The 13727-nt window shown below is 41.6% G+C and overlaps 1 protein-coding gene across 1 annotated transcript in view; it reads left to right on the top strand.

Moving 5' to 3' along the window:
* FRY (FRY microtubule binding protein) overlaps window positions 1-13727 on the top strand; it is a 193951-nt gene that overhangs the window by 60962 nt on the left and 119262 nt on the right. The window contains exon 2 of the mRNA XM_026049852.1: window positions 6235-6434. Coding sequence (XP_025905637.1) covers window positions 6315-6434 — 120 coding nt within the window. The 5' untranslated portion in view covers window positions 6235-6314. The remainder of the gene's footprint in view (window positions 1-6234; window positions 6435-13727) is intronic.

Raw genomic sequence — 13727 nt, forward strand, 5'->3', positions numbered from 1 at the left:
AAGAGTAAGGCCAGCATCTGTAGCACCAGGACTCCCACCTTTATTTGCAAAGTGGTCTGGAATTGAGGCTTGTCTGTGCATAGAATTTATGCTGGTCTTTTATTCTTTTGTCTCCCAGAAAGAGGATCAGAGACAACAAAAGATTAGTTATCAGTACTATCAATTGCTTGGTGTGGAGACCCGTGCCTTAAATTTATTTCCTATCATATACATTTTAAGTCATTGATATTTTATTGGTGAACTTTATGTGATTTCTTCTGTTGAAAAAAGCAAATAAATGGTGAAAATAACGTTTACATTAAAATAATGCTACTGAGTCTTACTTTTATGTTGCAATAGGCCATTTCTCTTGGGATTCCTATAACTTCTGTCACTAAGATGAAGCATGACCGCTGGATTCTCAGTTTGTCTTTCAGCAAAAGTTTCCCTTTTCATATTATTCTCTTTATACATCAAACTGAAGCTAACCCAGGAAGGGTCTCCTTCGGAGGGCAAAATAGCCCTTTTCTAGACTTAAAACCGTGTGTTATATAAATTAAATCTTTAACAATTTGGTTTATAGAGTATTTTATTTTTAATACTATAATTGCAGTTTTAAAGCCAGACACGCTTCCTGAGGAGTTATTTCAGCCACTGCATAATTACCCTTAAGGATATGTGGTTTCTCGCTGGTGCTTGGCAGGGGTAAAGAATAGATACTGCGTTGGTTTTATCTCAAGCAATTTAAACTTACGTGCTTGCAGCCAGAAGGCCTTAGTTACAAAGCAAAGGTTTTATCACCCGCCCTGCGTTGTCTCTGGGCTTTGCCTTTCCGTGCTAATTGCCCTCAGCTGGAATTAGAGGATAAAACGCATGCTTGATACGCACGGTTTGTTTATGGGGAGCTCCTTTATCCCATCGCCTGCTCCCCGAGTGCCTCAAGTAGTTTCACGTATCTGTCAGCATAGCATGTACTGGCGGATAAATATAGACGTGCAGCCACTCGGCGAGTGGTCACCAGCATCATATGCTGGAGCTAAAAATTACCCCTTGGGCCGTGGAAAGGCTGCTCTGATCCGATCCGGGGGCCTGCTCCGGCTCACACATCGCGGCTCTTCAGCACCTGCCCCTTAGGGAAAAAACAAAATACAAACGACAAGAAATGGCAGCCTCCAAGCTGAAAAATGTGTCGTGAAGCGTGCAGCAGCATTATGAAGGAGCTAGTGTGGTTTTCAGCGTTAGTTGGAAAAGGATTCTAACTTTTCTAACTTAAGAAGTGGAACATTTCGGGTATTCACAGGCTCATGGATATTACCGTAGCATGTTGGAGAAAATCCAGTGTGATCAGCTTTGTAAAAGGGCTCGGTAGGTATGAACATGCTGGAAATTCATGTTTTGGTGTGTGTTGCTAGTTTGTTCTTTGTTGCTAACCTGTACATTTGACACAGTAACTCAAAGAATGCAATGTCTGCTTTTTCTTGTGGAAGATACTGAAAATTCACTGTGTTTTGCTGAAGTTGAATTCAGGATTGTGTAGATTTGTGATAATAATAATAATAATAATAATAACTGCTCTTAGCTCATGCACAATGGTTAGATCTTTATGTTGTTTATCTTCCATTTTGAAAAAAATACATGTCATCAGACTGTAGCATAGATCCGGTGTGATAATTTAGTTTTGTACTTTTCCCCATCATCAGTTTAGCGAACAATTGTGCATGTATTAAAACTGCTCTGCTTTTATGCAGCAGTTTCTAGGGTCAGGGCATCATGGATCATGGAATACATGAAAAAAATATATCAGTGATTTTATTTCAGGTGCCCTCTCTGTGGTGATAGTGTATGGCTATGGGTGTAAGAGCCATAGTGTATGGATATGGGTATAAGAGCTTGTGGTATTACATTGTTACTTCCACATTTCTTTATTTTGAAGTGTTTTCAATTACAGAAAGTCACAAAAATCTTCAGTAACCTGAACTGAATGAAAATTCTCTGTAGGAAAACAGTATCATGTGAAGTACAACTTACTGCTTTCTACTTGCAATAGAAAAGGGGAAAAGTATCTTGATAGCAAGAAAATGGGTTGATGAAGATCAGTAGCCTTCAGTTGGAATTACAGACACCTTCTAGTTAATCCTATGTAGGTAATCTGTTGCACAGATCTTTCTAGGAAGGTGTTTTCAATATTCACAGAACTTTCTACAAGTGCCCCACAAGTTCCCAACCATTGCAGAGCCTCCAGGCATCAAGGTTACCTCCTCAGTCTCCTGGGGAAGGAGCTACTTGAGTTTGCATCTAGGACAAGGCTTGCATGGGGGCCTACAGGATGTTAAGAGTTGGGAGTAGCTGTGTCAGTGGCCACTCAGACCACCTGGTGTAGAAAAACATTCCTGTTTTGAAAGGACAGAGATAGAACTTATTTTGTCGATGAAATCAATGTTTAGAAATGAGTACCCCCTGCTTCCCCCATACCTTCTGCATGAAACCATGAAAACTTTATGTGGTAATTCTGACAATTACACTTCTTATTTAATGGAGAAGTGTTTCGCTGGCAGAGATGGCAAAAATGGACGTATTTTACTACCGATTTTTAAGGACTACATTGTAGTGTAAAACCATAAAGAGGACATCTTTATTGTTAGTATTTCCTAAGTTTTGAGTTCGTAGGTGTCCAGTTTTTTTATTTAAGAGGCAAAAGGTTTTTTGAAAAAGAGCTTTGTAGAACTTTAACAAAATTAACTATATTCTGTTAAMGCTCATGCATCGCCAGTATATATGTCAGTGACAGTATAATTGCTAGGCCAGATTTTTGCACAGCAGATATCAAGCCTACGCAAATACTTGATATAATGGAATTGAACAGATGTATTAGACACCTAAACTTGTGTAGAGCAGCTTGTGATCTGCTCATGGTCACCTCAAATCCGCGTAATGGTGACAATGTTGACCTCCACACTGAGGAGGCTTAGATGGAGCTAACACTATAAAACATTATTTTAAAAGTTGAACTAAATGAAAGTCATATATCAGTCATTTCTATAATTGCTATAGCAATGATAAAACTTAACTCCCAAGGCATCCTTTGACCTTCCTGTGAGGGAAAGGATGTACAGTTCCATATTTCACAGCAGAACTAAAACAAAAAACTTTGGCATGCTAAAAAATCCCACAAGTAACTGTGTCTTTSTAATACAGTGTGCAAACAATTGATTTTCAGTTAGGTGCCTGGAAGGAAAAGAGATTTTTTTGAAGAAAAAGATAATTTCTTCAGTTTTTCTCAGTAAAATGAAAACTGGAAAATACTTGCTCGATTCAAGAGAATGTCCACATCATCAGGTGTGGAGTTGTTAGTCTTTAGCTGCCCAGTACTTCTGGCTCCATGCACAGTTGCATATTTTCTGGAAAGTGGAATGACTGTAGCAGGAAAACTCCATGGGATCAAACTCGGAATGGATCTCCAGGCCCAAGTCGAGTTGTGAAGCATGAGGCACCCTGCCTTGCTTGGAGAGAGGCATGGCCAGAGGATGCTGAGAGTCACTAATTTGACCTGGTGGCTTCACCACCAGCAACCTGGTGATCTTAAGGAGCACCAGGCCTTGGGTTATCTCTTCCCTGTAAGAAAAATGTAAGCCCTGGTTTACAGCAAGGAAGAGAACTTAGAGCACTTAGAGACGAAGATCAGCCTGGGCTAGCATGGTTGTGTAAAGRCTGCCTAGCAGGAATCATGATTTTAATTTGTGTCCTCTTGGGGAGAGGAAGAAATTGAGTTCAGACGCCTCTGAAATGGGGGTGAGTGTCTCAGTGATAGAATGTGTGAATGGCTGCTCCCAGATATTTTAAGTTTAAAAAAGAGTTAGGTTTTTAAACTTAATTTTCCTAAGGCTGTGAGGTGTACATGTTTTCACACACCGTCTTGCTTGCACCCATCCTTCCCCTCCCTCTCTCTGCCAGCCCTGTAGTAACTTTTGACTTGAGCAGCACATTTAAGCTCAAATTGCCCGTGGAAGAGATGCCAAGTTTGCAGGTGATCGGATTGCTAGGGAGTCCTCCAAGAGGGAGTCTCGCRTGATGGCTCTGGTGGGAGAAGGCAGCGGCCTGGGCGGGTGGCCTGTTTGGCTTGGCAGGGAGCTGCTGGCAATGTGGGAGCTGCAGAGCCCTGGAGGGAGCCCGGGCAAGGCCTGGGGGCCTGGGGCAGCAGCAGGGGGAGGACAGGASATCTGTGGCCCTAAGGACACCCACTCGCAAGAAAACAGGTTTCACCGCGCACAGAAAGCCATTTATCCTAATTGAGCACCTGGCAATCAAACTGGGTTTCGTGGGTAGTTCTGAGCCAATCAAAACCATGTCTATGGCAAATGTATTTTGTCTGACTGCTTTCTGAAGCTATTTGCGGAGAAATTTCCATGACCTAATAGATTTGATAGTTCATATAATTTGCCTTTGATCCATTGCATTCCATTAGCGTCACACTTAAAGTTTAGGAGTGCCGAGGTAATGGCAAGAGAGGAATTGTAATGACGCTCTGCTCCGGGGGCTCTTGTCTGAAAACTTTGAAGTAGAAGATTATTCAGAATAATTGTGTATTTTTAGAAACACTTTTGTGCAAAATAAATGTAAAAGTATTCTATACAGCTGGTTTTATGCAAAGGATCCTATTGCAGTGATTGTATTTTAGCCCTCAAAAATCAAGTGAAGCATTGGACGAAGAACATCTACCTAAATGGAAGAGGTGGTGCTAAAGAGTCATGGGGTATCTGTCAATTAGAAAAGTTATTTTCAAGGTGATATGAATTGGATGCGTTATATCTGCAGAATAATAGTTACATGAAGGAAAGCATTTTAGTTAAGTAGTGGACCTTTAATCTTTGATTTTTTAAAGAAAAATATGTTCCCTTTCACCCAACAAATTCTTTTTTTTTTTTTTAATTTTCCCTCACAGGAAAGAGGTTCTTCCTCATATGGAGGTGTAACTTCTTGTGTTTCAATTTGTAACCATGACCCCTTGTCCTGTCACTGGCCTCCACSGAGAAGAGTTTGGCCCCATCCTCCCTGCACTCTCCCTTCAGGTTCTTCTACATATTGATTAGATCCCCTGTCAGCCGTCTCTTCTCCAGGCTAAAGTGGCCCAGCTYGCTTAGTCGTTCCTCCTATGATAGATGCTCCACTCCCTTAATCATCTTTGTCGCTCTAGAGAGGGCTGGACCCTCTCTGGAAGTTCTACATGCACATGCACACTCCTCCTGATGCAGCCAGGATCCCATTGGCCTTCTTGGCCACGAGGGCACTGCTGCCTCATGGTTAACTTAATGTCAACCAGGATTCCCAGATCCCTCTCTGTGGAGCTGCTTTCAGATTAGGTTGACCCCTAATCTGTCCYGGTGCCTGGGGTTATTCCTGCCCAGGTGCAGGACCCTGCACTTGTCCTTATTGAACCTCATGAGGTTCCTCTCTGCCCAACTCTGCAGCCTGTCCAGGTCCCTCTGGATGGCAGCACAGCCCTCTGGAGTGTCRGCCACTCCACCCAGCTTGGTGTCATCTGCAGACTTGCTCAGGGTGCMCTCTGTGCCCTCGTCCAGGTCATTGGTGAATGGGCTGAACAGCACCGGGCCCAGTACTGACCCCTGGGGGGCACCACTGGCCACAGGCCTCCAACTGGACTCAGCAACTTAGATTGGAAGAGATCTCAGGAGGTCATTTAGTCCAGTGTAACAGTGATTTGATTGACTTGTCTATAAATAAAGTCAGGCCTTTAGAACATACCTTAGTCAGAAAAAGAGCATTCTCTTGACTTAGGTAGGGATTGATCTGTTTGAATARCAATAAATAATAAACTACTTATTTGATAACTTAATTAGAGATCTATCTATAAGAGAGATAAACAATGAGAATGTTATTGAGAACACTAGCTGTCAACAGGTCTTAAAACATGAGAAAGGAGCCCAAGGTGGGCTCTGCAGAGTAGCCCTTACTTAGTTTGATTATATAAGGATTTATCTTTGTTTTCTTCTTCTAGTCTAGGTTATGTAAAGCTTAAATATAACTATATATTAACTATAATATTATAAAGATTGTATATGGGGAGGTTGTATGGGAAGGGGTGTATGTTACATGGRGGTTATATTTACATATTGGCTGCTGCTTTGTTTATCAGCTAGTCTGTGGCTTTGCTTTGCTGTTGTAGGAGATTGGGACCCTCTGAAAAAATCAAGACACGTTGAATTACCCCAAAGTAAACGTTTCTCTTCCACCTTCCAGCTTCTCCAGTCGGTAACGGATATATCAAACCGCCCGTCCCCCCTGTGTCCGGCGCACAGAGAGAGAAGGGGCCTCCAGCCATGCTGCCCATCAGCGTCGACCCGGACAGCAAGCCAGGGGAATACGTCCTGAAGAGCCTCTTTGTGAACTTCACTACCCAGGCTGAACGCAAGATCCGCATCATCATGGCAGAGCCTCTTGTGAGTAAAAAGGAACYTCCTAAGTATAYAYACACACACACACACACACATATATATAMACACACATATATACATACATGTGTGCATACACTTTGCTCTGAATTCATTTTCAGTCTTGCTCTACAATGCAGAATATTTGCTTCTAGTCTACACTGGATGTTGATAGTGTTTCCCAAGTGATAAGATATGCTACTATGGCAAGCAGGAGGTCGTGGGAGAGGAGAGAGGTATGCGAGTTATGCCAAGGGGGTGACATGAAAAGGAACGAATATGTTATTTATGTTTGCAATAYAGGCACATGCTAATGTGTTTGAGAGGCAGGAGGGATGGCAGTGTAGATATCATGGCAAAATAGAAAATGCTTAAATACAGTTTTTCAAATACAAAGATAATATTTCAGAATATTATTGGATTTCCAAAACTAAAAGATGAAAATCAATACCACTACTGCTTCCTATTTTACTTCAATGACTGTAACAGGTTTCACAGGCTAATAAAGTGCTATGGCATCTCATTTTCCAGATCCAAAAAATATATAGCATTTGAAAAAAGGAGCTACGTTACAAGCTCTAGCAAAACTAGTAAGAGAAATATCTTTTTTTTTTATGCAAATTTAATACAATTTGCCAAACTGTCCTATGTAACTGAAATTCTGGGAATCTTCTCCTTTACCTTGAGACTACATTTTATACATCCTTCTATATATTGAGTGTGCAAGAACAGTCGGGTAGCCTACATTTTAGTTCTGACAATGTGAAAATTAAAAAATTTAAATCAGCAGAAATGCCGATTTCTAAGTCGTAAAGAAACATCTTGCAACATTTTTGTTATAAAGCACCGTACAGAATGGTTAAATCAATTCCACATTTTGAGGTCTGGAGATTCTGAATGGTAAAATTAAGTTGTCTTGATTCCAGTGAAGCCTTTAATTCTATGCCTTACTTTAGATTCAGAAGGATTTGACAAACTTGGAACATTTTTCCAGACTTTCCACTTAAAACATTAGGTTGATGCAAGAGGATAGAACTATCATACATAATTTAGAAATGACAGGAAAAAAAGTAAAGTAAATAACTCATTTCTCTTCTTTAAAGAGTYCCTCCAAAACACAAAAAGAAATAAAAGAAACTAACAATCATTATGCAGGTCTTTAGAAATAAACAGAAGCTATTTACTACCATCTTCTCTTCATATGATCTACAGTAAACACCTTTAAAATTTAAAAACAATTTTTTTGTGAAATTATTTGACAAGAGAAAGAACAGAGAGACCATGTACTGAGAAATCCATTCTCTTGGGGGCAGTTCTGTTACTCTTAACCACTTACCTCAGCATTTTCATTTAACATTTCAGAAATAGGTGCAAACCAGTGACCCTGATTTTCTCCCATTTCACCTGGTACCAAAATGATTGACACTTGCTGTGTGTTGATGTATTCTTTTTGTCACTCTGCGAAACAATGAATGTCTGAATATTGATTTTATGCCAGAGCTTGTTTGGGGAAATTTTATTTGGTAAACTCAATGTATAATGCACAAATACAACAAGAGACTAGAATTTCGCTTCTCTTCGATATTTTCAGAACATTTTCCTCTAACTGTGAGACACTGACAATTATTCAATAATATCTTCATATCAATTTAATATGAATAGAGCTTATAAGGTATAATGCTATATTTGAAGGTGATGATGACAAATGGAAAAGTAGACCTTTATAGAGCTCCAGTGAAGATAATGTAGAAATAACTAATTTGTTATGAAAGAAATGACAAGAGAAAATGACAAAAAAAAGAGGAATGATGATTAAGAAATTATAATCACCATTTGTGTAGCTGTTGGATGTCTAGGTGCTGATTTTCCCTATTTCTACTCTGCTGACCAGGAAATTCTGTGTGTATCTACTCTGTTGGCCACTTATATGGCCAGGAAATTCCAGGGATTTGCAGGATAAAGTTTATAAATTCGTGATGTAGAATCTTCTTTATTCTTTTTTTTCACAACACATAGTCCAGTGTTGAGCTCCTTGAGGATGATGTTCTAATTAAACTCAAGTGCACTTCAAAGGAAATCAAACGAAATGCTCCAACAAGGAGATATTTCTAGTCTGAATTCTCTTAGTCATTGCAAGAAATAACTGCTTAATTTTATGAGTGATAWATATTTAAGATACCTTTTAGAGAAGCTAAGAATATCAGTATTCAATGTAATTGCTTTTTCCTCTCTTTTATCACAAAGTCTATCGAGATTCAACCTGTGAATTTAATATAGTATTGAATTAAGGATGTATAGATCTTCTCTTTTACCAGAGTGTTTCTTTTGGTACGTAAATCTTACCTGTATATCATTTCTGATTATGGTTACTGTTGTCTTTTTCTCTCTCAGTTTCTATTATATCCACCTCTTTCCTTTCTAAAGTATACAAGGTGCAGCTGTAAGATACAGAGTTCTGACAGCTACAGGGGAAAGCTAAATTTCCATGATACCCTGAGTTGAGGGCATAAAAATATTTTGCTACTTATTTCCTYGGGCAGCAGTGGAGGGCACCGTAGCTGTTCCCTCCTGCAGCCCCATGAAATTTCAGCTGGAAGAGCAAGATTCCAGCAGCAGGGAAAGCCCTGGGCAGTGTCGTCCATTCCTCCTGCTGTCAACCAAGGCTGATTTGATGTTCTGTTTACTAGAGCTGGCTGTGATCCTCATTAAAACTCACTTCCCAGTTAATTTGTTTTCTAGGCATGAATCTAATGTAGATCACCRTATATTCAGTAAAATTCTTTTTTTTGCGTTACAAATAAAATTTTCACATTTTGTTACTGTTTTTTTTCAAGCAGAAGTTAGAATAAGGAAACCAGAGAAATGTTTTTGCTAGTAGAAATGATAAAATGTGTTTAAATATTATAATAAGAAAACCMTAGAAAACACTTTTCATTTTAGGACTGTTAATTATCACTTAGGGTAATAATTCACCCTGAGATGATACTGCTCAGCCTTGCTTCATTATCCTGCACTGAGAGCTGCCCTCTCTTTTCATAAGGAAAGCAAGGCACCTGTGCATACTCTCACAGATGCATATGTAGCCTGGATATACAGTGTTGAGTTATGTGGAGCCCTGCAGATCTGTTGTGGGAGATGCACCAGGTGGCCTGTAGCGTTGGGCCGATCTGGGTCTATCAGGGAAAGCCCCATCCCACAGTGTCCCCAGCAGCTCTCAGCTCAGCAGGTCTCTTTGCTGCAGGTCATTGACTGTATCTTAGGTTGGCTTTTTAGACTAACTGTTGGATTCRATGTTTTATTCAATTCCCAAGTGTCCCTGAGGTCTAGTTTGCTTACTGTACGGCTTGTCCCTGTGGTTCTGTTTATTTTTCTCAGGCTTTCCAGCACCTAACTTCTCTGTGCTTCAAGAAATTAGTGAAGCAAAATAGTGATCTCATCGTGACTCTCCCCCACTTCACTAATCAGCTTTTGTTGGGAATTCCCTTCTTGCTTCTCCAGATAGAGTTCGGCCTCCACAAGCTTTCTGGTACCTGACCAGGCTCTGCTAGGGACGGTGCAGCCYAAGCTGGATCAGATCAGCTTTTCCTTTCCCCCACAAAGGAGAGCGTTAAGCCTGGGAAAAAAATCTCTAATCTCTATGGAATAGGCAACATCCAGTYGTTTAACCAAAGGAGGTTTAGGCAGAAGAGTGCAGGAAAATTCAAGCTTTGATACTGTAAATACAGAGCATCACATATAGCAAAGACAAACCTAGTAGCATAGAAAGCCCTTTTTTTTTTTCCTCTTCCCCTCACTATGTAGAGAAATAATACCCTCTAGTCATCTTGATGCTTATCTCAGGCTGAGATGTCCAGACGAAACCCAGCACTGCACACTGTGGAGCAGCACCTCTCTAGAGACACTGATCTTGAGCCTCAGGACACTTCTTATCCTGAAAGACCCGGAAARGTCCATGTGATTGTGGCCACTGATGCAATGTCGGCTGTGGAGTCCAGGGGTACCCATCATATGGTGAAAACACAGGAACTGTGAGAAGGAGTTTGAAAGGCACAGCTGGAGAAAGGTACCATAGGGGTCCAATATAGGGCTTCAGAACTGGGGGGAGTGTAGGAAGAGGATGCAACTTGGGTCGCATTCCAGATTCCGTATGAGATTGAGGGAGAAGTTCATTCCAATTTAGCAATCAGGAAGGAAAAGGACACATTTTTGCATAGGCATTTGCAGCTGGATTCATGCCCRTAAAAACTCGCCTTCATTTCAGAGCAGGCAATGTCAACAGGAGCTTTCTCAGTGATCTCACAGTTTCCATAGCTGGGCGTGTGGGCAGAATACGCTTTGAGGCTGCAGATCTCCTTCTGACAGCAAACCTTTCTGGGATGCTTCCTGTCCTGGGGCCTCTCTCCTGCACGGATACGGCTGGAGCACAGTCACTGGTGTGAGCGGTGGCTCAAATTGCTGAGGGGATTTAATATCAAAGACAGAGATTCAGTATCACTGAGGCTCGTGCGCTATATCAGCTACAGGCTGCTGTTTGCAAGTGCAGCAGAGAACCAGCCACGTGTCTCTAATTGCATTTCTGTATCGTTTAAAAATATGGAAAAAAATGGAAGTCATATTACAATCACCTCAGGTCGTCCTGATCACTGGTTTGTTATCACAGAAGGCAGAGGGAAAATCAAGTATATATTTTGATAACATTCTTGCAAATTGGTAGCAATTGGTAAAGCAATATTTGTTATATTTGCTACAGATTCATCCGTTAGAGTCACATTTGAAGTAAATGAGCTGCTCGGTCAGGATTGCTGTATGTTTAAAAATGAAATTCATGTGACTTTTCCAGGGCCTGAATCTGGCACRATTCAGTTCACACATTGGACAGCTTGACTTGCTCCATTCCTTTTACCTGTATTAGAGTCTGTATCTGTTAACATTGCAAATATAAGGAAAACTTAACTATATTACTTAGCCAGCCTCTCAGTATGGAAACAATATGATAACATGACCTTCACTGAGCCTGTGAACCTGTGTAGTATGARTGGGAGCTCTGGCTTTCTGATCATCTCGCAACAAGAGCCCTGAAGGCCAATACTAGATAAGCAAGAGCACTGTGAGATCCTCCTTCAACATCTGTCACATCGATACCAGTAACTGGGATGACAAGTCACCTGAGGGCAAGTTTGTTATGATACTCCCACAACCTTTGAGGTAAAATCCATAGCCAAGAGTGTCCACAGGAAAGAGAGAAAGAGAGAAAGGAGGTTTGAGGAGAACTAAGTCAGTCATCAGACTCTATTCGGTTTGGCTTATAAGAAGGCCTCTCTTTATCCACCTCCTTGGTCCTGATAAATAAACAGAGAGTGGTAGAGTGACAAGTTCACATTAAAGAAGCCACCACGGCTAGACAGTATACGGTTATCAAGGGTCAGGAGCTGTCATTTATTACCCTTGGGCTATCTGAAGGCGAAGTGAAATGTGGTTATTATTTACAGAGCTCTGAGGTGTGCCTGGAGCAGCCCTACCATTAGAGTCCAAATGTATTCTAATTAACTGCCAAGAGCTTCCTATAGCTTTGGTTAAATTAGGTCATGTTAGTCTGAACGAGTAACCAGCTGTGTGGGCCCTTGCGGCACTGCCAGCCCTCGCTGTCCCCGTCCACGCTCTGAGCGTCTCCTCCGCGCAGCCCAGGGCCSTCACTTCCTGCCCTATGAGGCCACCACGGGGCCGGTTCCAGCCCCACCACAGCCCTGCCTGGCCACGGGTCCCCTCATCCCCAGCTCCAACCCTCAGGCATCGCCGTGGCTCCAGGGAGCCGCCAGCTTCCCTGTGTCCTGACACCAGCCAGGCCAASTCGGTGCTTCAGGAGACACACTTGGCCGTGGAACGTGTCCTGCTTGGTGCTTCCAATGGAGACTTGTCCACAAAGTGTCCTTGTTTCCTCAGCATCKGGTTGTTCTTAAGTTTTACGGACGGATTTCCTGTTTGCTTGAACAAAACGGGGATCCTGCTTGTGTGCTTGGGGGGAATCCTGCTCACCATAACATTAATTTTAGGGAAGAACCAAACTGCTTTCTTTTCTAAGACAGCCAAAGTGTAGAGCCAAAGTGATATGGCTCCTGGAGTATCTTGGACGGAAAACAAATGCAGGCTTAGTTAAGGAAAGTCAGTCATGTTCTTGTAAGCAGATTATTAAATAATCAGGAGATAAACRGAAGGGAAGATGAACTTGCTGAGAAATGAGTGGTGGGATCACAGACAGTTCTGTATTAGAAACAACTGGGAATTTTAATCCTTCATGCAGCCGTATCTCAGTACTCGGTAGCTGGCAAGATATCTGTCAGCTAATTCTGGATGTCCTCTCTGCATTTCATTCGATCATATCTTTTAGCAGAACTCTAATACTAGTTCCATATTTTCATTCCCAATTCCATACTTTATTTCCATTCTGTAATTTTATTCTGTTCAAAGTTGTGATTTATTTTAAGAAAATATATAATCATTATTTTTGAGTGTTTGGGTTTTCTTTTGGTGTATGCTTAGAACTAGAAAGGTTAACAAAGGAATTACTTTTTTTGTTTAATTTGCTGTCTGTGTACCACGATTGCTGGCACTGTCCTTCAGAAAGTATCTAACAGCCCATTGATGCTGAACAGAGGCACAGGGGAGATCAAGATTCATACCAACTTCAGGTGAAAGACACTTGGGAGGTTATCAGAGTAAAGAGATTCTGCTTTTAAGTCACAGAATTTGGGTCTTTTAATTGCTTAGACATAAATATATAAAAATATAGCCTTCCTTTGTGTGTATGTGTGGTGGCAAAACAATTCCCAAATACTAAAAAGATAAATAAGAGATGAAAGTTACTTCCAAAAAAGGTTCAGAACTTTCCTTTTTTTTCGAGTCCACAGCCTGTGCTTTGGCTCTGCCCTTTCTAAAGAGGGTGAAAGAGGAGTGAATCCTCTTGCCAATTCATTGCAGAACTTGCTCAGGGCAGGGCCAGCCTGTGTCCGTTCTGGGCCCGGGAGGAGGCAGGAGCTCCCTGCCAGAAAGGGAGGCGGGCTGGGAGGGACAGAGCGGTCCCTTGCAGAGGCAGCGGCAGGCAGAGCCGCTCGCCTGCACCCTAACTCAGCGCCTCAAGGGCAGCTGCCCCCTGAGCAAGAGCAGCGCCCAGGGGCAAATCCGCACCGCGGCCTTTCCTCCTCATGATACAGACAGCGGCTTGCAAAGCACCTGTGTGACCATGATGCTTTTACTGATACTTACACGCACAAAATAACTAATGTCGAAATTTAAAATCAGGAGTTT

The sequence above is a fragment of the Nothoprocta perdicaria genome, unplaced genomic scaffold (genome assembly GCF_003342845.1).
Source record: "Nothoprocta perdicaria isolate Ctin4 unplaced genomic scaffold, notPer1 scaffold_62, whole genome shotgun sequence".
NCBI classification, from domain to species: domain Eukaryota; kingdom Metazoa; phylum Chordata; class Aves; order Tinamiformes; family Tinamidae; genus Nothoprocta; species Nothoprocta perdicaria.